The sequence below is a fragment of the Diabrotica undecimpunctata genome, chromosome 6 (assembly GCF_040954645.1).
Source record: "Diabrotica undecimpunctata isolate CICGRU chromosome 6, icDiaUnde3, whole genome shotgun sequence".
NCBI classification, from domain to species: domain Eukaryota; kingdom Metazoa; phylum Arthropoda; class Insecta; order Coleoptera; family Chrysomelidae; genus Diabrotica; species Diabrotica undecimpunctata.
This window is the reverse complement of record NC_092808.1, coordinates 100,717,474-100,742,385: the sequence shown is the minus strand read 5'-3', so window position 1 is coordinate 100,742,385 and position 24,912 is coordinate 100,717,474. Positions and strand designations below refer to the sequence as shown.

The window sequence follows — 24,912 nt, the reverse complement described above, 5'->3', positions numbered from 1 at the left end:
CAAAGCGTAAACACTCGTTGTGCGTAACAAAAAGGAAGATTGTAATTTTATAATGCCTAAAACAACCAGTGCTTCAACTTGGATTAAACCTTATAAAGAGCTGTCTATGGATATGGGAAAAATCTACTGTTCAGTCTGTGGCAAAATTGTAAGTATCTAATATTTTCTATTAAATATCTAATATTTCATACATACAGGGTGTTTCCAAATGACACTTACAACGTTTGACTGTAGATACTTCTCGAAAAATTGAACAAAACGATATAGTTAATGAGGGGTCAAACTTATTTACTTTTCGAGATACAGGGTGTTAAAATTAAAAAAAATTAAATTCTTTTAGTTAATAACAACAATAACTTTAAAACCAATAAACGTATTTACTTGAAATTTAGTACTCGTGGGTTGTTTTTAAATGAAAAATAGCTTCCTTTAGTGAGAAAAAATTGTCCATGGTACAATACAATGGTGTGTATTTAGAAAAAATTTTCACCTTTACTTTTTTTTATGAAGTCAGCTATTCTATACACAATTATTTTTATTGTAATTGAATTAACAAAAAAAAAACTTTTGTTGAATTTTAAAATAAGTTATATGATGTACTAATGGTTAGTAACAAAAACTAATTTGTGGATTAATACTGCATTTAAAACACTTAGCGAGTGTTTTTTTTTTCAAACCAGTTATTTGATTAACCAAAAATACCTTGTATATTTTTATATTTTAAAGGTTGGGTTAAAATAAAGGTTTTTATTTTTATTTATAGATAGTATGTGAGAAGAAATTTCAAATAGACCAACATGTGAGGACTGCTTCACACATTGCAAAAAAAGGAAAAATAGGAGGAAAACATCAAACTTCAATGGCTAAATGTTTCCAATCTACTTCAAAAAAATTAGATGAGCAAGAAACTTTTAATGAAGACTTGTGTCGCGCATTAGTGTCTGCAAACATACCGCTTTCAAAATTAGCAAATGTAAATTTTAGTTCGTTTCTAAAAAAATATTGCAAACTTAATGTTCCAAGTGATCGGTCTCTAAGAAGAAATAATGTGAACGGGCTATACTCGTCGGTGTTAATTAATATTAAGGAAGAAATTGCAGATAATTATTTTTACATATCTGTAGACGAAACCACTGATTCCTCAGGAAAGTATATTGCTCATTTATTGATTGGTGTTCTTAAAGAAGATACCTTACCAAAATCTCATCTTATTTCATGCCAGCAACTTGAGAAAACAAATGCTTTAACAATTTCGCGTTTTATACAAGAAACATTAGCAACTTTTTTTCTTCCGACAACTATTCGTTCTAATAAATTACTGCTTATTTTATCGGATGCTGCTCCTTATATGGTGAAAGCGGGACAAAATTTAAAAATATTTTTCCCAGATTTAATACATGTTACTTGTGTAGCGCATGGATTAAACAGAGTTGCAGAGGAAATACGAAAAAAGTTTCCTCTTGTAAATACCATAATATCCAGTGTCAAAAAAGTATTTCTTAAATCTCCTATAAGAAGTCAACTTTATAAAGAAATGCTACCTAACATTCCTCTTCCACCACAACCTATTTTAACGCGATGGGGAACATGGTTAGAAGCAGCTAGTTTTTATGCAGATCATTTTGTTAAAATAAAGAACATAATTGATACGTTAACAGATGAAAGTTCCCAATCTCTTTTGGATTCTAAACAAACTTCTCAGAGTAACTTGCTTCAACAAGAACTTTCATTTATAAAATCAAATTTTAGTTTTGTTCAAGTTCATTACTCAGTTAGAATCACCAAAACTGTCATTGTTCGAAAGTACAGCATTAATAAAAGAATTTGCGTCATGTTGTTGGAACGTTAGAGGTAATATTGGAAAAGATATTTTTAAAAAATTTGAAGCTCCTATGGAAAAAAATAAAGGTTACCATATTCTTTCTGAAGTAGTCAGTGTTCTAGCTGGAAATATTTCGTAAACAATTAATTTAGAACCAAATGTTTTGGTTAGTTTGAAAAATGCTCCCGTTACATCAGTTGATGTTGAACGAAGTTTTTCCATATATAAATATATGTACTCAGACAGAAGCCACAAGTTTTTGTTAGAAAATTTTGAACACCACTTTGTCATTTATTGTTACCATAATTCTAAATAAGTTTATTCATACTTAAAAATGATGTAGTTACTTAAAATAAATGTAAATCTTAATGAATAGTAGGAAATATTTAGTTATGTACACTTTTTTTTTAAATAAAATTGTTACTGTTTTACGATTTTTTTATTTATTTGTATGCATATTTTGTAAAATATTTGCATATTTTCGGGTAAACACGTGCATATTTATGCGCATATTTTCTACATTTTTATTTGCATATTTGCCGAAGTCTATTCATCACACACCGGCTTTCAACAGATTTTTCAATTTTTTTGTCTTTCGCTGTTTAGGATTTTCTTGGCGGTACATATGTAAGTATAGCAACTCCCAACTACGATAGCGTATCCAGATGCACTATGTTGTAGTCTTTTTGAACTTCTGGTATTGTCGGTGGCAATAGTTGATGTATAAGACACCTACGATTTTGTAGCCGTTTTGGTAAAGTAATTTCCTACTACCTTTGGAAGGGTAGCGCTGGTCTGGATGGATGCAATGTAAAGTTGATTTGTAAGTTTTTTTTAAACATTCCACGCGCATTATATATAGAAAACCAAATTCTATTGTAATTAATTTAACGATAGCACCGCAGACTGAAATTTTGCCATTAAAATTGTTTCTAATATTTATTTGACAAAATGGTACCTACAGTTGTTTTAATTAAAATTGCAACACTTGCGTACCCGTCATAGGCGTCTTTGCGAATTACATTATAACCTTTAAATATATAATTTTGATTTGCTTTAACCCATGAACCAAGCTTCAGTTAATAATGCAATATTAATATTTTCAGTTGTTAAAAAATGGACTTTTTATTCGAAAGAACGGACCGAACGTTCAGTTGAAATTTTTTTAATAATTTATGGTAGATAGTTATTATCTTGAGTTACGTGTTTTTATATCATTTACAGCTTGAATATCTCTGATTAAATTAAAAATATAATTGGAAATTAGTGTTTTCAGAACCTTCTGGTATAGTTTGTTTTGACAATTTGGCATATATAATTTAGCGGAAAGGGGTTTGGGGGGGCTCAAAATTAAAAGGAAACATATGTGCATTATTTACCTGTTGTGGGGTACGAGAGATTCACTATGGTATAGTGACTTAAAAAGGGTTGGGATGTGTTAGTTGATGATATGTTTTTGTTTTTACTAGTTATTGTTTGTGTGGTAGTAGAGAATATATATTAGATTATAGAGAGACTACAATATGTGCCCTTCGCATGCGACGGGGGATCCAATAAATTGTCATCTACAATCAGTCATTAAATTTTTAAAATAATAAACATTTTTCATATAATCCAAGTAAATATAAAGTATTATCTCTGGTGCACTTCTGACCTGACATCATGGTTTTTTAGTATACTCGGTATATTAACTATATATATATATATATATATATATATATATATATATATATATATATATATATATATATATGTCTATTATCATCCATAGTATCATGTGTATGTCGCTAAACGTTCAATTATAACAAAGACGATGTGTAGTTGTGTAGGGCCCTTTTGGTAATCTCTTTGTTTGTTTTTTCTATCTAAATAATATATTCGTTATATTTCTCCTTTTATTTGCTGTGTCGCATGTTAGGATTCGATAGGTCGTTTATTTTGTACTCAGCCTGAGGCCTTCTGTAAGTCAATAAATCAAAATTTGTTTAAGGTAAATCTATTTTTATCCATAGGGTCCTATGATATCTCCTATGTCGCTATACATTCATTAAAAATTAAGATACTGTGTAGTGCCCTTTTAGTACTTGCCTTGCTTGTTTTGTTTGCGTTCTTAGGATTCGATTAGTTTTTTATTTTGTATACAGCCAGAAGCCTTCTGTCTCGTATGTTGCTATACGTTCATTAATAATAAAGACACTGTATAGTGCCTTTTAGGTAATCTTTTGCTTGTTTTTTCTATCTTAATATGTTCGTGATATCCTTCTCTTTTATCGCACGCTCCAATCGGATCAAACACACGGGAGATATAATGTAATGCCCTCTTAGCAATGCCGCAATGTGTGTTTTTCTGTCTCAACATTATTGCTACTGCTTCATTTTTCCGATGATGTATCATACGTCACGAACCGACGAACTAATCTATCCCCACCACATAACGCTCAAAAAATCATTTAATTCTACATAATTCAGTTTAACTTGATTTAATTTGTATTCAATTCTATTTACCCTATTTTTATTTTATTTAATCTTATTGAGTGTTCATTTTGTTTTATTTTGGTAAAGCGTTGACGTTTTTTAAACGTCATTTTATTTTTGTAGTAAGTGTATGTTTCTCTTACCCAGTGACATATAATATACATTATACCTCATTGATCTTACCTTACAATAACTACAGTAACCTATATTTTTAGCAAGTGTCCGAAAAATTAATTAATTCAGATTTCTTTGTTCAGGTGGCGTTAGGATTTTATATCTAAACTAATATAATTATTGTGTATTAAATTCTACCTTAAAAATATTAGTAAAATTAATTATTAATTATATTAATATGTAATTAATACAGTATTATTGATTAAATGTATCGTTTCAAGAACAAAATATGATTGAAGTATAGTATTTCATATTTCTTTCCTAGATGTTGTCGTTAGTTTACTGAACAAACGGTGTGACATGTTATCATAGCCTTTTATATAGATGGTAGATATTATATATTATGTAGCGAAATAATAGAAGTGATTAATCTTTTTTGCGAATATTTGAAGGAAAGTAAAACTATTTCAGATATTTGCTAATGCGGAATATCTATTCTGAGTGAATTATTATCGAGAAGGGTGATTCACAGTAAGTTTTTGTCTCGACAAATTAAGTTTTTTGCTCAATCATTTTGTTTTTATTTTCTTTTGTAGTTCATATTTAGGACATTTCTTGGAAAGGGATACATGGTTCTTACTATTGCGATGGATGCACTAAATATGTCAAAATTTTAAACATTTATAACACTGCCTGACAATGTGTCCGACCATAACTGTGTTCAAACGAACTATATTTTCATTGCTTGTTTTTTCTATGTATGTACACATAAATATAAGTGAAATTGTACTTATCTGATTTAACGTTAAAAATTTTTCAATTAAACTAGATTCATTACTATCCGTTTCACTATTACCAATCACTAACCTATGAAAAGTTTTAGTCACCTAATGGATTCTCTGGAGAAATGGCCTCTCCCATTGGGGGGCTGCTTATGGACTTATTTATTTTTCTTCTTGCAGTACCTTCTCCTATCGGAGGTTGGCTACCATCACAGCAATCTTTACTTTGTTGGCTGCAGCTCTGAACAACTGTAACTTTTGGTGTCTGACTTTATCGAACCTACGTAGAGGTCTTGGTTTACATCCAAACATCTGTGCATTAACACACTCAGACCAAACAAAGCTTATTTATTACGCTGGGTCAATAGCAGACTTCGAATCGCCTGTACTAATTTAAAATGGAGTTAATTGGTAGAACAAGAACCAACCAATTTTAATCTATATGTGGCTTTTAACTGCCATAGTTCTAGATGGTGTTATAAAGAGTCGGATTATAATAGAGAAGTTGGCCAAACAAAAATACCTGCAGCTAATCCGCGATCCAAAGTTGCCATTTTGTTAATAGGGGGTAATGAAAAAAAGGTTACAATTCAAATAATATATTTCAGCGCAAAACTATCGTAATTGACAAATAAAGCCGTTGCAACCCCAATTCCCAAGACACAACATCCAAGAATCCAAAAAGAGTTACCTTTAAAAGAAGATTTTAATGTTAAAAAATCAAAGTGAAAAATTTCACCACAGATTTAGATAACGCAGTAGTCAAAATTATCCAATCACAGAAAGCTATGATAACTTTGTTGAACTCGTTAAAAAGGTATTACGGGTTCGTTGTCAGGGGATCTCTATATTCCTTTGTATATCGTTTTATGGGAAAATTTTGTTCCTACTACTATCATGTTTGTGGTGCATGCAAAGTTTATTCATCTCAACATATTATCGTTTGACTCTTCATGTAAGCTCTAGCGTCCTATAGTTGGCTGCTCCTAGCTCTCGCGTCCTATAATTACTCTTTGCCAATTTTTCCATTGGCATGGTCTCCACCAATTATTTTCACGTCATGACGTGGATATCGATCTATCATTTATCCAAAGTGTCGTAGAATTAATCTTTTTCATTGTTTTCCTTTTCTTCCATTGATGCCTATACACTAAGTCAGCTACAATTGAAGAATTTTTCTTTAAGACGTAGATAACATATTCTGTTGTTTATTGGTTTAAAGTTAAGGACTAGCTGCTGTCCATTTTTACTGACTCGAAAACCACTGCCAAACTCGTTCTGGAGGGAAAAATAAACGATTAAGAAAAATTACACACACGTGTTTTATTTAACCAAAAAAAAATATACACTCTGTATCTTGGTCGTTAAGCGTTTCTTGTCCAACTTTATCAAGGTAAACATCATCGTCAGCTGAGAATAATTGTTCAGATGCTGAGAAACTGCCTTTACTGCTGGTTTCAGATGTTATTGATTTCTTCTCGATTTTTCTTTGGTTTTTCGGAAATATTGAACCCTCATTTCCTGAATTTTTTTTTTTCAAATGCTTTTCTTTTAACGTTTATCGCGAGAATCCTGTAAGTCAGTTTTGTAGTGAATGCGGAGTAATTATTTGTGATTTTGAATCTTTTCGTCCACGAGAGGATGTTTTTTAAGATTGGTATAGGTGATATTGCAAAATATGACACAAATCTTTAGGGAGAAGGCTCCCTGTATTATGACGCTGATGGTTCTATGAACTTTTGGTCAATGAATTTGGAACGGGTAGGTTGTGGTTCCATCAACTTCTCTTGTAGAGAAGCAGAAGCTGCTTGTTTTGGGAAATATCTGTTCGTTTTCGTATCGGGGCGTACGTTTCAATTTGGGGTACAACGACTTACAGCGATGTCATATTACATATTTTTTGGCTATAAAGTCTGTTCGAAAAAATTTTAGCATCAAAGGGGTAGATTTCCGTTACTCTGATCCATTTATGACCCGAATCCAATTTCTTATATTCTTGCTATCGTACGCCTTGAAGCTGCATATCTAGATTTTATCAAGAGGTTAAAGCTTATATGTGGCATGAGGAGTTGGGAAAATTATAGAAACAAAGTTTTCTCTAGCCAAATTAATCACTTCCAAATTACGCGTGTGGCTATAATGGCTATCAGGTATTAGAAGAACAGTAGACTCTTGTGTTGGTTACACAAAATTTATAAAATGTTTCATCTATTCTGTAAGCAAAGTTTATTTATCTAAACGACTTGGGTTAACTGCATATATTGACCCAGGTAGGGCATCACACAGTAACTAGTCATTTCGATTTTTTCGGGGAAAAATTCACATAGGGGAATGAATTTACCAGCAGCACTCATTGCTACAACTAAGGTGACAAGGAAACCACACATTGGAAATTCTATTCGAAAAAAAACTATGTTTCTTGTATTCGGTTTCCAAGTTATCAAAATATGTGTATTTTTTGTTGACGCCTAGAGCTCCAGAAATGAAAGTTCCAGTGGGTCTTCGAAGTGATTAGTAAAGAAGTATTATTCCGTCTTAACAAAGCGCCCAGCTAGCTTCTTCCTGCAATGTTATTTTTAAATTGATAAGGTAATCCAGTTTTCGTAGCTAATATATTTGCTATTTTGCAAATGTCTTTTAGTGTTAGATCATAATATGCAGCTTTCATTGCTAAAAGTTACTGAATCAAGTCTTTTGAATTTTTAACAATCTTTGTAAAGACGATCTTAAAAAGTTCAAACTTTTACTAGCATTTTTCAAACCGATTACTTTCTTGCTGATAATCTCCATGGCTTTGTGCATGTCTTCAGCCTTCCATTTTTTTATGTTTTTTTTTAATACTTAGGCTTATTTCGGGGCATGGCTGATCTGAAAAAAGAAGGCGCAACTGGTGATTGATCGAAATGTAGACTTTTGGTCCAAAAATGGCCCATATTCGCACATTGCAAAAATTTTTAACATAGAGTCAAGATTCATATAATATGCTAAAATAAAAATCCAACACATCACACTTGAGCAAATATTTTCTACAAACACAACAAATTCGATAATTAAAACTCACCGTGAATAAATATCAGAAATCTGTCGAACGTACTAACGCCACTCATACATATATAACGAGTTAAGAAAACAAATGCGGCAGGTCGGCAAAACAACTAAATAACGCTTCGCATCCTCAACTTAATTTCACATCCTAACGTATTTTTAAAAAACGGATCTACGTATTATGTCTAATTTTTGTAAATACCAAACAATTAGCATGTAATAGTAGTGTAAGTTTTGTACCAAAACTAAGTAAACTGAAATATATAAAAACGTCACTTACCTTGTTCCACCGCCCCATGCTGTCGTGATACCCATACGTCCCTGTACAAATCCAAGTTTGGTATTATCAGAAACTAAAATATAATCACAAAATGTACTAATTTCAGCTCCACCTCCTAGAGTTGCCCCATGAAGTAAACTAACACTAATAAGGGGTAGTTTTCTTATTCTAAAAATAAAAAATACATAGTATTAAAATTAGTAAAAAATAAAAATTTTATTTTGTTTTGGATTTTTAGTAATCAATTTAAATCGACGATATCAATATATACTAAAAATTGCATACCATATATTATTGGATTAATTTTTTTTAGTACAATTACTGACAAGTTTAAAGCATAATGAAATATTCTGAGGTTAAGAATATAATATAAAGTCGATAATAATACAGTGACTTTTTTAAAGTGTATAGTCATATATAGTGAAACATTGACAGACTAAAGCTACGGTTTGTTAGAACAGTGTGCAGCGCACGGCGTACACGTAGAGCAGAATCTGTTGTACTCGACTCACGGCAGTTAGTTCGCATACATATATTCTGTCGCGCTCAAAAAAGTTTAGAAATTAGTTTCACGTTTGTTAAAGGTACGTTTAGAAAAAAGAATTCTCCCAAACTTAACGCAATAATTTTGTTACTTCAAGAAGAGGATGAAGAAGAAGAGTTGATATGTTATGTCTGAAACTTTCACTTTTCACATAATATATTGAAAGATGCTCTCTTACTAGATCCACTAGTCTTTCATCTTCCTCAGGAGAAAATTTAGTAGTCATCACTTAATTACTACACTAATAATAACTATATAAGAATACAATTATAATTTCGGTACATATTTCATTTCTTTGATTTTGACGTAGGTGCGCGGCGTTTGACTGACTGTGAGTAATGATCGCTCACTGTTCTAACAAACCATAGCTTAAAGTTCACCTCTAAATACCTGCCGTAAACAATATCGAGACCAGGGGCGGCTCGCTTTTCTCGAAAGAGGTGAAGCAAATCCTATCTCACCTTACCTGGCCTAACCTATTCTAACCTTACATAAGCTACTCTAACGTAACTTATTTGTACTCCACTTTCCCGTTTTTTCATTTCATTTCTAACTTACCCAACTACAACCTCTCATATATACATACTAAAAAAGTCAGTAAAGGATCCTTTTAAAACAATAGTTCTTCTTCTTCTTTCTATGCCGTCCCCATTAACGGAGGTTGGCGACCACATTTTTAAAAGTTTCTCTGTCTTTTGCAACGTGGAATAATTCGTCTACAGTCATGTTTGTCCAGTTTCGAATATTTCGCAGCCATGACTTCCTCTTTCTACCTATTCCCTTTTTGCCATCGACTCTACCCTGCATGATGACCTGCAGAAGACTATATTTATTATTTCTTAGTGTGTGTCCAAGGTATGCAGTCTTGCGTACTTTTATCGTTCTCAACAATTTTTTGTCTCGGCCCATCCTTCTCAGCACTTCCTCATTGGTGACCCTGGCAGTCCATGGGATTCTCAACATTCTCCGGTATATCCAAAGTTCAAAGGCTTCAATCTTTTTAATTATTTGCGCTTTTAGTGTCCATGTTTCTACCCCGTACAATAGTTGCGACCAGACGTAACATTCAACAAACCTCAGTCTCAGCGCAATATTCAGATTTTTGTCACAGAACAATTGTTTGAATTTTAAGAACGCTGCCCTTGCCATTTCTATTCGTGCCCGGATCTCTTGGTCTGGATCTAATTCTGTGTTGATGTAAGCTCCCAGATATTTATATTTTGTCACTCTCTCTATTTGCTGTCCACCAAGAGTTAGTTGTTCATTATTTATTGGACTCCTTGATACTATCATAAATTTGGTCTTATCTGTGTTAATGTCAAGTCCCATTTGAATGCATTCACTATTTATTGCATCTAGTAAAGTTTGTAGTTCTTCTATACTCTCAGTCATAATTACCGTGTCATCTGCAAATCTCATGGTGTTTATGATTTCTCCACCAATTCTTATTCCCTCTTTTCTTTCCCATAAGGCTTTTCTGAATATGACCTGTGAGTACACGTTGAAAAGCGTCGGAGACAAGACGCATCCTTGCCTAACCCCCCTCGCAATCGGTATATTATTTGTTTCTATATCGTTCACCTTCACTACTGCTTTCTGGTTCCAGTATATAGCCTTAATAAACTCAATGTCTTTTTTGTCTAAATTGATGTTTTTTAATTCATCTATTAACTTCATATGCTGCACTCGGTCAAAGGCCTCCCTAAAGTCTATGAAGTATACATATGCACTCTTGTTATATTCCCGACATTTCTGCAAGAGTACCGTCAACGCAAATAATGCCTCTCTTGTACCCATGCCTCCTGTGAAACTGAGTTTCATCTATCTGCTCCTCACATTTCTTATAAATTCGGTTTTGAACAATTTTCAAGAGAATCTTTAAAGGGTGGCACATTAGGCTTATCAATCTATAGTCATTACATGATTTGGGATTGTTGTGTTTTGGTAGAGGTAAAAACATCGATTTAAACCATTCTTCTGGGATGTTGCCCTCTACATATATGTGGTTGAGAATTCGGGTGAGTCTCTTTATATTACCGTCATTTAAGGCTTTTAACAGTTCAACTGGAATTTGATCAGGACCCGGTGCTTTTCCTTGTTTTGCGTTCTGTAGGGCATTCTTTATTTCTGAGTGTAAAATTTGTAGGTATTGTTTTTCTTCACCTATATCTTGTTCATTTTCTCTCTCGTCATGGAACAGATGGATTATATATTGTTCCCATACTTCCTTTATTTTGTTCTCTTCAGTAAGTATTTCTCCATTATTATCTCTTGTTATGAGTGTTCTTTTTTGTCTGGTGTTGCCTGTAAGTTCTTTCATTTTTTTATGTAAGTTTGAGGTGTCATGTTTGTTGCTGAGTTCTTCCAATTCCTGGCATTCTTTGTTTATCCATTCCTCCTTAGCCTTTCTGATTTCATATTTGATTTTATTCTTGATGGTTTTATATTTATTTTCATCTTTATTTTTGTATTTTCTTTTTTCAGTTATTAGCTTAACTATTTCCGGTGTCATCCAATCTTTTTTAGTGGTTTTCTCTTTTTCGCCTAGGACCTCCTTTCCCGCTTTTAGTATGGCTTTTTTCATATCTGCCCATTCAACGCTTCCTTCAGTTAATTTATTTATCTCTGAGTTTAGTTGCTGTTGGCAGTTGTCGTCTTTTAGGTTATTGATGTTAATTTTGGTGGCTTTAACTTTTTTCTCCGGTTTCCTGAGTTTAATGTTGACGTTTGCTAGTAATAGATTATGATCCGTATCTGCATCTGCGCTTGGATAGGTTTTTGCACTTTGTACTCCATTACGAAACCTTTTGTTAATCGTTATAAAATCTATTTGGTTTCTGATTATATTGTTGGTGTTATCTTTTGGAGAAGTCCACGTATATAATCTTGTAAGGGTAGGTCGTAGTATGTATTTGTTATGACTAATTCTTTCTCCTGGCAGTACTGGACTAGTCTGTCTCCTCTTTCGTTTCTTTTACCTAATCCAAAATTTCCTACTATATTTCCAGTTTTTCCTCGACCGACTTTAGCATTAAAGTCGCCCAAAATTATTTTTACCTCCTGCTTCTTTATGTTTTTTTTTAACAGTTCTAAGTCCGCGTAGAATTTTTCGACCTCAGCGTCGTTGCTATCAGATGTTGGAGCATACACTTGGATTAGATTTATGTTTAGAGGTTTGGCTTTCAGCTGAAGTAGCATCATACGTTCGTTAAAGGGAATGAAATTTGTCACAAACTCTTTTAAGTGATTGTTGATAATAATACCAACACCATGGCTGTGTTCTCCAGTGCTTTTGCCTAAGTAGAAAATAGTATTATTATCCTTGGTGTAGTTTCCAGACTTTGGCCATCGGACTTCTGAAAGGCCCCATACTTGTATGTCTAATCTCTCCATTTCTAGCATGACTGTTGTTAATTTTTCTGCTTCATAAAGTGTTCTTATATTTCACGTTGCTATGCGTTTTAAATCTCTTACACTTAATTTGTTTCTCCACCCGGGGATTCTTCGCACCCCTGTCCCATTAAAGGGACGCCGGGCACTCGGGGCCACTGTTTGATTTACGTCCATTTGTGGTTGTTCTTGAGAATCCTTAGGGATCTTTAATGCAGTGGTTTCTCCTTGCCTTCTGCATCCTTATGCCGTTGATCTTGGTTCATCCGCCTTTGAGATCGATTTCTCAATCTCATGACAAAAGAGTGCCCTTCCACTTACCAACTCATCCGCCCGAAGCCGTTGGTCAGTAAGTGGGGGTTTGCTTATACCGACAAACATTCGGTGATTCGGTGATTTTGAAAACAATAGTTACAAGATCTAATTAGGTCGAAACATGCAACATACAACATACACATTTTAGTAGTAAGACAAGCTTGACTTACCAATCGGTTACTTTTAAAACATGAACTCGAGTCTCCTGTCCTTTAGAATTGCAAATTCTTCGTTGATGTCGGTATAAAACGGGTGTGTATTTATCAGTTCGTTCAATGAAAATTTTTGAGAAGTTCGAATGTCCTCGATCATTGCAATTCAGCCGTTGCAAAACGGCTTCAAAAGAAAAAGCAAAACAAATCCGGTTAGCACATTTTCAAATTGTTAAGTGCATCTGAAGGGAATCCTTTGGTATATTATCTGAATCATTTAATATCCACTAACTGTATACAATGAATATTTTTAAGATCCTGAAAACCTATGGTTATTTGTTGATTTAGAGTATCTAGAATTTTATAATAAGGCGACTTGTAACTATCGAAAGTTTCATCTTGTGTGGCCCTTATTCGTTAGTGCCCTACACGACGTTCAGTAGGAACAGTTGCTCTTAACATAGCTATGTTAAGAAATTGTCTGAATTCATTTTCACTACATTTGCCATTTAGCGGTGTGTCCATATTTCTTATCTAGCTAGCACAAAAACTCGTATCTACAGATTTCTTCTGTAACACACCAAATAATATATTTGTATGGCTAAAGGTATCATTAAAAATTACCACCAAGGGAGCAAATTCAAAATTTTCCAATTTACTGAAAAAACCATCGCTTTGCCTTACTGACGCTGGATCAGATAAAACACCTTCCAAAATTTGTTGAAAAACTTGTTTCAAAGAATGTCACTGACCGTGTATCATCCTAAGTATTTTGGAATTAGACGTCTATTCGTGTTACAGTAGAATTCTCCTTCTACTTCAGAAAACTAATGTCGCTTAGACAAACTTTCAATTAACAAAGGCAATCCACTAATTGTTGCAAAAAAAATAAGCACTTAGAACAGAAGTTGCAGCTTTGTTGAGGCACCAAATTCAAGCCATGTGCTAAGCAGTGAACGAAAAATTTTCACATGAAGACCATTAAGATGCCTTGATATTACACTTGCTCCATCAAAACACTGGCCGATGAGTTTAGATTTATCTGAGGGCAATTCAACAGAAGATTAAAGACAGTTTATGGACTCCGAATCAAACTAAGGTCGAAGAACCCCAAAAATCGTTCTACTAGTTTTCCAAAATTATTATTTTGGAAAATATATTACATATTATTTGTATAATATTATCTTATAATAAAATTACATTGTGATTTCTGGGTAATATCAGTATAATGCATCAAAATAACTGTCTAATGATGTACCGGTCTATTCATTATTAAAAATTAAGAGTTTGTGGTACTGGAATAAAGGGAATTGATAAATGGCAGATATTTGTATCGAAAAAAGATAACCCCTCTGGAATAAAAATCTACCTGTTTTAACATTTTTACAAAATCAAATGCTGCTAAATACCAGGATGGACCCGTTTGAGTGGCTAACCCCGTATATATGTATATACAGATATTATGTATTCCTACTAAAAATTATCTAGCTTAAAGAAAAAACCGATGCAACATACACTTGTTTTCGTATACCTATAACAGTTCACTATTTTCTTGTATTTTGTACCATTATGGCCACTGTAACGGTATTAATTTCTAAGTCAAAATTCCATATTTTGTTTTGATAATAATGACTAGTTTATAACTTTTATGCAAAACGTTAACCTACTTCTTAGTGAAGGTCTAGCTATAAGTGGGAATACATGTAACAGAGATGATTCATTGTTTTACACACTAAATTTAAACAACATAATTAGCTTAAATTTAGAATATTAATCCACAGATATAAATCTATTTTAATGTGTAAAGAATCAAAATAGTGTTATTATACCTATGAATAGAAAACATCCAAACTACTGAAAACAATTATAATTAAAACTCTAGCAAATTTGTTGCTTATTACGATAGTAGAAGTCATAGTAAATAAAAAAAAAAATTAAGTAACTTTGTTATGGATGCAAGAGCATAAATCAATTACTATATTTCTGATAGTCTTGCTAAAATAGAAGCTAGTAGAAGTATTTTATCGTACCAGAACTATTCTAAAGTATGCAAAAAGCTACAGTGTGACAAATGTCAGAAAATAGGAAAAATAATCTGGTACAGCATACTAGAAAAATATTTCAGTCCAATTCATAAAAAAAAAAGTTATTACAATCTTCTTTTCGCTACCGACTACCCCTAGTGTCATATCATTCGCTTACGATTAGCGGAGGCTGACATAAGAGTCTAACATTATCTTACTGTCCAAAGTGTCCAGTTGCAGGAAGCTACAAGCCTCCTTAAATATATCTCTTTTACCTAGCTTTACTAAATGAATGGAATGTCTAACCAAGGTTTCATCCTCCTCATCAGATAGTCGGCCCTTTAGGTTGTGTACCAATCTAAGTAGGTTTGACGTAGGTTACTTTTAAGTCTACAGTAACCAATAAATCTACTGACTATCCAGAAGCATCTTCCCTATGACAGACTATCCGTTTCCTTAAGACTACCTAGAGTACTAAAGGATACTTTAGTCACAAGTTTATGGACCAGAAGAGGCGAGGTCAAACCCCATCTGGCAAGCACATCGTCCCGTTTGTTCCACTTTGCACCTTAATTTCTCGGTACCCATATCAGGTTAACGTTGTTGATTAACGCACTGGCAAACCACTTTTAATACAATACTCTCTACCCATTAGAGCTACCTTACTGTCAGAGCAAATAGAGATGGTCCTACGAAGGTAAGTCCTATCAACTCTCTCCTGAACACAGACTTCTTTTTCTTAATGTCTCATGTTTTTGCTCAAACGGTGACTATTATTATATTTATTTTTTAGTTTTTAGTTTTTAAACTTTTTTTTACTTTATTCAGTTTTTGTACTTGAAGACTCCATGTTTTGCAACCATTAAATAGGATCATCTAAACATAACAACTGACAACCATTTTTTGAAGATTTATTGACAGATTTCTATTACACAAAATTGTTTTCCACGTCACAAATGCCCTAAAAGATATTTCAATCCATGTTATTGCCTCATCAAAGTCTAAATTTGTTCAACAAGCTACCTAGGTATTTAAAATAACTTTAACATGTTCTACTTTCTCTACACCGATCCAAATTTGCTGTTGAGCTATATATATTTTGCCAACTGCCATCCACTTTGTTTTCTTAGTTTTAATTTTAAGACATTTTCTTTTAGCTTCCGTCGTTTATCAAGTTTTTGAGTTTAACAGTTTTTGAAGATCAAATAAAAGATTCATTGGCCAATCTGATATTTTTAAATGTTTCTCCATCAACTTTTATCCCTTCTGATCTTTGATCATGACAGTGCAGACTAAGATCACGAATATTTTATCATAGTTCATTCCTATCAACTATAGAGTAAGATATATAGGTGAAAAAATTACATTTTAATTTTTAATTAATTTAATTTACATCTGTCCATCGTGAGCAGATAAATCTAATGTAGCATTTTCGGCTTAAGCCCATTATATCCACAACGATAGCTTCAGCAACATTATGTACCTTAGAGTCCAGACGTTTCTTTTACAATAGTCTACAGATATGTAGAACTTTTCCATAGAAAATTAGGTCGCTGGTATGGCCGATGGCCTTCCTTCTTACAGAGGCAACCACAACAAGAGTTATCTCATGCACTATCCCACCGCTATTCTAGAATAGTCCTTCTACATCAGTAACACGACGTTATCAGTGTAAGTTTGGGCATGCATACTTTGCTGGCCGTGTAAACAATCGCTTAAGGATGCTGATAAAGATCCGTCACCACAGCAGAAGATAAAGAAGCCGATATCCAAATGCAATAACCTCATGAAGAGACCTCATACCTCTCGGCCACCACAAAAGTCAATATTAGCTGAATCAAAGATGCACTTAATATCAGTAATGATACCCAGATTGTACTGATTTAGATTAGATATCCATTATATCCTGCAAACAAGAAGGTACAGAACCTGGTAAGCATATTGCTTGCCACAGATGATTACTCGTCCTTTTTGCACATATGATTGCCCCTCAGTTTTTCTTACTCTTATTAAGTTTTCCAGGAAAAGCCATAGGGAAATAAAAATAGACTTTTATTACCAAACAGATGAGCTGGTACAGTGGAAAAACTACAATGCAAGTTTCAGTATCGTATTACGAGTAACCAATACTAGAGAAAAGATGGATCAAAAAGCACAATAAGAGTCCTGGAAATAAATTAACATTTAGGAAATCTATACATCTGGTAACACATTTGGGGAGTTAAATGAGTAAAAAACTTTACTATATATCTAGTATTTTGTCTTGTTTATAGATCTAATTAAAAAGATTATGATGAGATTCCCGTCATATTATTGATATATATTCGCTCTATATTATTATAGTCTACTACTTTTAACAGACCACTTATCTATTCTCATTACTAAAAATAGGACATAGCATTAAGTACTAGAACCAGAACATTACCTACAAGAGTTTCAAAAAGAAAATGGTTAAGAGTTTAACCATTTAGCAGATCTTTTTCAGAAGTGCCTAAATGATATCACAATTCCCGTCAAACGGCAGACTGCCTACATAACCACAATTCATAAGAAGGAAAGCAAAGATAAAGGTGATATCTATAGAGCAAGATAATACACAATATTATATTATTTATTATTAATAATATTAATTATTCTTCAACCCCAAATAATAAATATATATATTATAATTAAATAATAAATAATATATATATATATATATATATATATATATATATATATATATATATATATTTATCCGACACCCTGTTAGGGTAAAAGGAAGGGGAGAAAGAAAGATATATATATTTTATAAAAGAATGAATAAAATGTTAAGGAGAAGCCAGCAAACTCAACTTGTATATGTGTATCTTAGAAAAGCATAAAATCTTGTTTAAGAATACTCTAGCAAGTTCCATATGAAAGATCTACCTGTTAATATAAATGCCGCATTGATGTATGTGCTTGATTTGCAATAACTGTTCTGACTATTTCGATGTTTACTACAGTTCGCACTTTAGGTCTGCCTGGCTTATGAGTTACGCTTCCCGTTCCTCTATAAACATCTACCGTGGCGTGACGAATAGTTCCGTAAAAGACGTCATAATGAACCGCAACATTGAAAAATTCTTTAAGAAAATCTTCAAAAGCATCTCGGTTTGAGTAAACTTATTCTCTTTTAATTCTTTGGCCATTTCTAAAATACATTTCGGGCATATATCGTTTTTTTTTTCTTTCGTGAAAACCATTTTTTTAATAGTAATTTTGTTTACTAAAATTTGAAAAGTCAAAGTTGACTGACAAGTATATCTAGATTAATGATAAACATGCGCTGTACAGCTATGTCTATCATTCAGAGTCCACTTTTTCTTCTCATGGCGCCGTCTCCTTTCGAAGATTGGCGATCCAAATGGCAGTTGTAGTTTTGGAAACTGCCTCTCAACACATGACCCAAGTATTGCATTTTCCTCTCTTTAATTATTCTTAGTAACTCTTTGTACACATGGAATTCTCAGCATTCGTCTGTATATATACATCTCAAAGGCATCTATTCTTTTTTCTATTTCAGGGTCCATTGTCCAACTTTCACGGCCATACAGTAAGACAGAAAACGTAACAAAGTCCACTATGATGACAATAATTTTCCTTCAGTGAATATTATGCTTTACATATGGCTAGACTTCTTCTCGGTGGAATAATGCAGTCATTACTTTATTATACAAGCAAGGAAACATAACAGATTTAAAAAACTACTGTCGTATCAGTTTGCTGTTACACATATATAAACTTTTCACAAAAATTATCAAGAAAAGACTGGACGGCTAAATTAGACTTCTACCAGCCTAGAGAACAAGCTGGATTTAGATTGGGATACAGCACTAACGACCACTTACTTGTGATAAAGAACCTGATAGAGAAGTCTGCAGAATACAAAAAACCATTGGCATTGATATTTGTCGACTACAAGAAAGAATTCGATACCATAAGCCATCAGAAGATGTTAAAAGCATTGACAGAATACCGATCAGACCGTCGCTACACTAAAATAATCAAATATATCTACCAAAATGCCACAGCTAGCGTAAGACTATCTGAACAAGAAACAAATAAATTCTGTATACAGCGAGGAGTACGGCATTGAGACATAGTCTCTCCAAAGCTATTCACGACGCTTTTAGAACATGCTTGTAAGAAGGCACATCTAAACGAGCATGATATCAACATAAATGGAGAGAAGCTCAGTCATTTGAGATTTGCAGATGGCATCGTCCTTATAGCCGATCGTATGGATGATGCAATAATAATGTTTGAAAAATAATATCACGCTTCCTTGGAGGTCGGACTAAAGATAATATGAACAAGACGCAAATAATGACTAATATTGCTGTTGATGGAAGGGATATTGTGCAGAGTACATCGTATAAGTACCTAGGAGACATGAAATTCGGTTGGGCAGAGATAACCAGACATATGACCTCCCCCGTCGCATAGGATTAGCCTGGACAGCGTTTGGTAAATTAAACTATGTATTTAAGTCGGATCTACCCATATGCCTAAAAAGGAAAATCTTTGACCAATGTGTGTTACCTGTACTCACTTATGGAGAGGAAACATTAACACTCACAAAAAAGGTAGTTAATAAGAATCGCGTGACGCAGATGGCTATGGAGCACCAGATGTTGGGTGTCTCTCTGAAAGACCGAATCCCAAACGAAGAAATACCTCGTAGAACAAAATCAACAGACGCTATCGAAAAAATCGAGTCGTTAAAATGAAATTGGGCAGAAGACGTCACCAGATTATCAGAAAACAGATGGACAAAATGTATTTTAGAGTGAAGACCAAGGCAAGAAGCAATACGGAGCAGAGGATGCAACTGACTAGATGGACTGACGACATGAAGCGTGTTAGCAATAACTGGATGCAAGCCGCACAAGACAGAGACAGATGGAAATAGCTGAGGGAGACCTGTGTCTAGCAGAAGTTGCATATAGGTTGATGATTATGATGGCTAGATAATACTTGCACGGGATTGCATAGCTATTAGGATGATGTAAAAATAGGCATGACAAGAATACGAAAAGTGGGGCTTGGAGGTAAACATCGATAGAAAACATGTGTATCGGCGGAGCACAATAAAGTATGGTAGTTAAAGAATATCAACAAGAAATAAAATAATATACGAATAACAAATATCTGGGCATGTATATATATTATTAATGATAAACGAATGTTTATATATATATATATATATATATATATATACATATATATATATATATATATATATATATATTTATATAATTTATATATATATATATATATATATATATATATATATATATATATATATATATATATATATATATATATATATATATATATATACTTATATACTAACTATAAATTTATATACTTTTTATAATTTGGCTGCTGTCTCTTCTTTTCTTATATTTATTTATCTTTTTGAACATATTATAGCAAACTAAGCAATTAACAATAAAATTTAAATATGAATTACTATTACATTCTACTAATGACGACAAATATAAACTTTTTCTTTTAGCCATAAACCTAATTATTACTTACTTACTTTTTAAGTATATTGTGCATGTAATAACTCATGTAGTAACCTGCAGTACTATTACTTTCTTTTTTTGCAAAATCTAAATCTCCTCCAGCACAAAAATTTGGTCCTTCGCCATATAGTATTAAAGCTTTTCCATTTTTCCAATTTTCTAATTCTAGAACACATTTGAAGAAATCTACATACATTTTACCTAAAAATGAGTTAAAAAATCAGAAAAAACCATTGGTCAAATATTAAATATATATCATTTAAAACCAGTCAATTACTTGATGTGTTATAGATCATTTGTATTAGTTAACAGGAACTCTTAAAGCATTTCAGCTAATAGATGAAATGCAATGTAAAAAATCTATGTAATCTTAATGAGTCTGCTTGATGGTTCGATTGACTGGCAGGAACACTTTAACATATTTAGACTACGAGGTTCATGGTTCGAACACAGCTAAAGATCGAAATTTTAATTTCGAGTACAGTACATATCATCTACTACTTTGAACTGGTAGTCAAAAGTGTATAAAAACGATCGATTGATGAGTTGGACGTTGAAAGACAAGGACTTAAGGGACGTGGAAAAGGATAATAATATTCCCGACGTTTAATCCGGCTTCCGACGTCATCTATCCAGCCTTGATAACCTTGTTCTTTTTCAAACACACATTTCTAAAGCAATCAACAATCAACAAGATGTCGTAGCTACTATATTTAACATTAAAGGGGCATTTGATTCAATCTCCAGAAAAGCAATAATTGACAAACTCTCCTACTATAATATGAAAAAGACAGAAAAGATTCCATTTCACGTTCAAAGCGTCTATGTATCTATTGATACGTATTTCGACTTAATAAGTCTCATCAGAATAGTTATTCATAGCCGTTCTCCTACTATAATTTATATGGTAATATTCTCTCATTTGTAAAAAACTTTCTAACTGGAAATCCTTACCAATGGTAAACTTATTCAATCTCTTCCTCAAATTCAAGGTGTCTCTCAAGGATCTGTATTAAGTACAACTCTATTTAATCTTTCAATCAATGAAATTTGCAGGTCCTTTCCTGCTCCCATTAAATATGTTCAATACGCTGATAACCTAATCATTAACTGCCATGGTAAATAGCGGAAAAAAATATGTCCCCACCACATGTAAACTTATACAAAGTGCAGTAAATCTACTTCAAGATAGATCTAGCGAACTAGGATTATCACTCTCTCATGGCAAAACCACATTAATAAAATTTTCCAGAATGACCTAAACTCCCGTACCCCAAATTTTATTCAATAATATTCCACTTTCTATTGTTAATCAATGTAAAATTCTCGGTTTGATATTTGACTCCAGATTAAATTTGAAGAATCAAATCTCTAAACTTAAAACTAATTGTTTTAAACGTTCTTAAAACCGTCCGTCATCTTCAATGGGTGTCGATGAAACTACTGTATTAAGAGTCTACAGAGCCCTCATCAGATCTAATCTCGACTACGGTAGCTTTGTCTATTTCTCTGCCTCTAAATCTGACATCGATTCAATAAACTCTGTTCACAATAGCGCGCCCCTTCTATGTCTAGGTGCTTTTTGCTCTAGTCCTATCGAGAGCATTTACCGTAAATCCAATGAACCTCCTCTCACCCTAAGACGACAATCTCTTCTACTTTCGTATGCTGCATCACCATCGACAAATCCTTTTAATTTCGTTCATTCCCTAATTACCACAATGCCGTCTTATTACAATAACATTATCCTACACCTTATCATAAAACCTATCATCATCATCAATCAGCCCTGAGTTGTCCATTGTTGAACATAGGCCTCCTCGAGACTTTTTCATCTACTTCTGTTCTGCGCCTCTGCTATCCAATTGGTCACGATTCTTTTGAGGTCGTCGGTCCATCGCGTTGGGGGTCTTCCTCGGCTTCGCTTGTCAGCCCATGGTCTCCACTCAAGCAATTTTTTTGTCCAACTGTCGTCTTTAATTTTTGCAACATGTCCTGCCCATCTCCATTTTTGCCTTGTAATATGTTCGATAATGTCTTCCACTCCGGTTCGTCTACGAACTTCCTCGTTTCTTATTCTATTTCTTAAGCTTATTCCAAGCATTGATCTCTCCATCTTTCGTTGTGTCCTTATCAATTTTTCGGCTTATGTTTTTGTGAGAGTTAAGGTTTCTGCTCCGTATGTGAGGACTGGTAGAACGCACTGGTTAAAAGCTTTTCTTTTTAAATGGATCGGTATATTTGTTTTAAATACGTCTCTCATTTTTCCGAATGAGGCCCAACCCAGACTTATTCTTCTGAGTAGCTCGCATGTTTGGTTATCTCGCGTTAACCTTATTTCGTGACCCAAATACACATATTTTTCCACAAGTTCTATGGGCGACTTTTCGATTTCTATTAGCTCATTGGGGACGAGATTGGTCATCATTTTTGTTTTTCCATAGTTTATTTTTAAATTCACTTTCTGGGTTACTTGCTGTAGTTGTTGTAGCATAACTCTGGCTTCTCTTAAGTTGTCTGTTATGAGAACAATATCATCGGCATATCTGAGATGATTGAATATCTTTCCATCGATGCTAATACCCTTTGATTCCCACTCTAGCCGTTTAAATGCGTACTCAATAACTATTATAAATAGTTTTGGCGACGAGGTATCACCCTGCCATAAAACCTATACCTCAAGTAATTTCTCCACATCTTAAAAATATTGACCTCTTTTTGACTAGTTCATTTCCTGTATTTTTACTTTCTCCCTGGACTAAAAATTTTCCTTCAATAGTCACCTCGCTTACCATTTTTAACAAACATAAATCCTCTAACATTGTTATGAAGAAAGCATTTTTAGAAATTATACAAAAAAATCATATGATTTAATTCTAAGTACCGATGATTCTAAAACTACACTGGTGTTAGTGAAGTAACCACTAAACATAAACTTGTAAGATCATCTCAATGACTCTTTACATGCAGAGTTCACACAGGTGAACTATACAGTATTCTGTTGGATTTTAAATTTCACATCAAAACAGACATATTGCCATTTGTTCAGATTTCCTCTCTCATATGGCTGCCTTCTCATACTGTTGAGTAAGAATTACTAGTAATGAAACAGCAAATCATTTTGCCTAAGAAGCTACCAACTACAGTACTGGAGTCACCCCAATTCAACTAGCTAACGAGCTCAAACTCGTTTTGAAAAAGTCCGCAGAGAATACTTGGCAAAACTTATGACAAAAGAGCAAAACAACTCTTTATGAAATCCAACCGTTCATTGGTCATTTCTCCCTGGACTTCCTAACAAGAAGTCCATATGTTTACAAATATATGAGATGACTTTATGAAAAAAATATAAGTGAAAAATAAAATAATAAATATATGAAAATTACAATACTTTGGCCACCTAATTAGGGGAGCAAAATATCGGTTTCTATAAGTCATCACAAACAGAAATGTTTTAGGAAAAGTAGCATTTTAGGAAGATGAGTTTCATGGCCGTGCAATCTCAGAGGCTAGTTTAACTGCTCATTCATCCAACTTTATAGAGCAGCAGCAAACACGATATAAATAGTCATGATAATAACTAACTAAAAAAGACAATAACTTAAGAAGCAAATGCGAAACATAGAAGAAATTTTATGTTTAAATTGTTTTTCTTAAAAAAATAATACACAATGAGTGAAATCAGACAGTGCCTTTACCGCAACCCTCCTTACTTTTCAAACTTGTATACCTAACCTAATTTCTAACGTGATCGTTATTATAGTTACCTTTTTTTAAATAAATATCTAAATAAAAATTAGAAATTTCTACCTACCGCTAATAGCATTTCTTTTTTCCAAATGTTCAATACAAATTAAAGCAATTCCTTCATTCCAATAATCTTTCTTTAAATATATTTTGCCGCCATCGTATTTTTCTAAAAACTTCCCCATATAACACAACTCAGGTGACGTAGTCATTTTGATGAAGTTTGCTTAATACTGTCACTTATTCCCAGTCTTACAATAAACTAAATAATAACGCTGTGTACGCCGAGTTTGAATATTGCTTTGAATGAATTTATAAACAAACTAAACTCAAAGTTTAAGGTCAAATATAACGGTTGGTGAATTTCTATATACCAAAGTTATATAACAAAACGGTAATCTCCTCAGACTAATTTCGAGCAAATTTGTAAAATCCAGAAATTTTAATAATTCATTTTGTTTTCTCTTTATCGCTCTTGGTAATACCTCCACTAATTAATATTAAAAATACGTAATTATGTATTAAATGGTTCAATTATTCGTAAAAGTTCAAGTTTAAATCAACAATTCGAAATAGGAAATATTTTTTTTGATTTTTTGTTTCAATTAGTATCTTAAAACAAATTATTCAATCATTAAATGTTTTGAAAATCCCAATAATAATA

General features: G+C 33.1%; 1 protein-coding gene across 2 annotated transcripts in view; it reads right to left on the bottom strand.

The window, feature by feature from the left end:
- The window catches only part of LOC140442754 (ethylmalonyl-CoA decarboxylase-like), a 34,058-nt gene extending 9,508 nt beyond the window's left edge, over positions 1–24,550 (bottom strand). Inside the window, exons 1-3 of one of the 2 annotated variants that reach the window (XM_072533729.1) lie at positions 24,316–24,550; positions 20,516–20,666; positions 8,519–8,686 (exon numbers count right to left, since the gene is read on the bottom strand). In XM_072533729.1, coding sequence (XP_072389830.1) covers positions 8,519–8,686; positions 20,516–20,666; positions 24,316–24,460 — 464 coding nt within the window. In that variant the 5' untranslated portion in view covers positions 24,461–24,550. Of the gene's footprint in view, positions 1–8,518; positions 8,687–20,515; positions 20,703–24,315 lie in introns of both variants that reach the window. The other variant, XM_072533728.1, reaches the window with a different exon arrangement.
- Between the last annotated feature and the right edge of the window lie 362 nt (positions 24,551–24,912).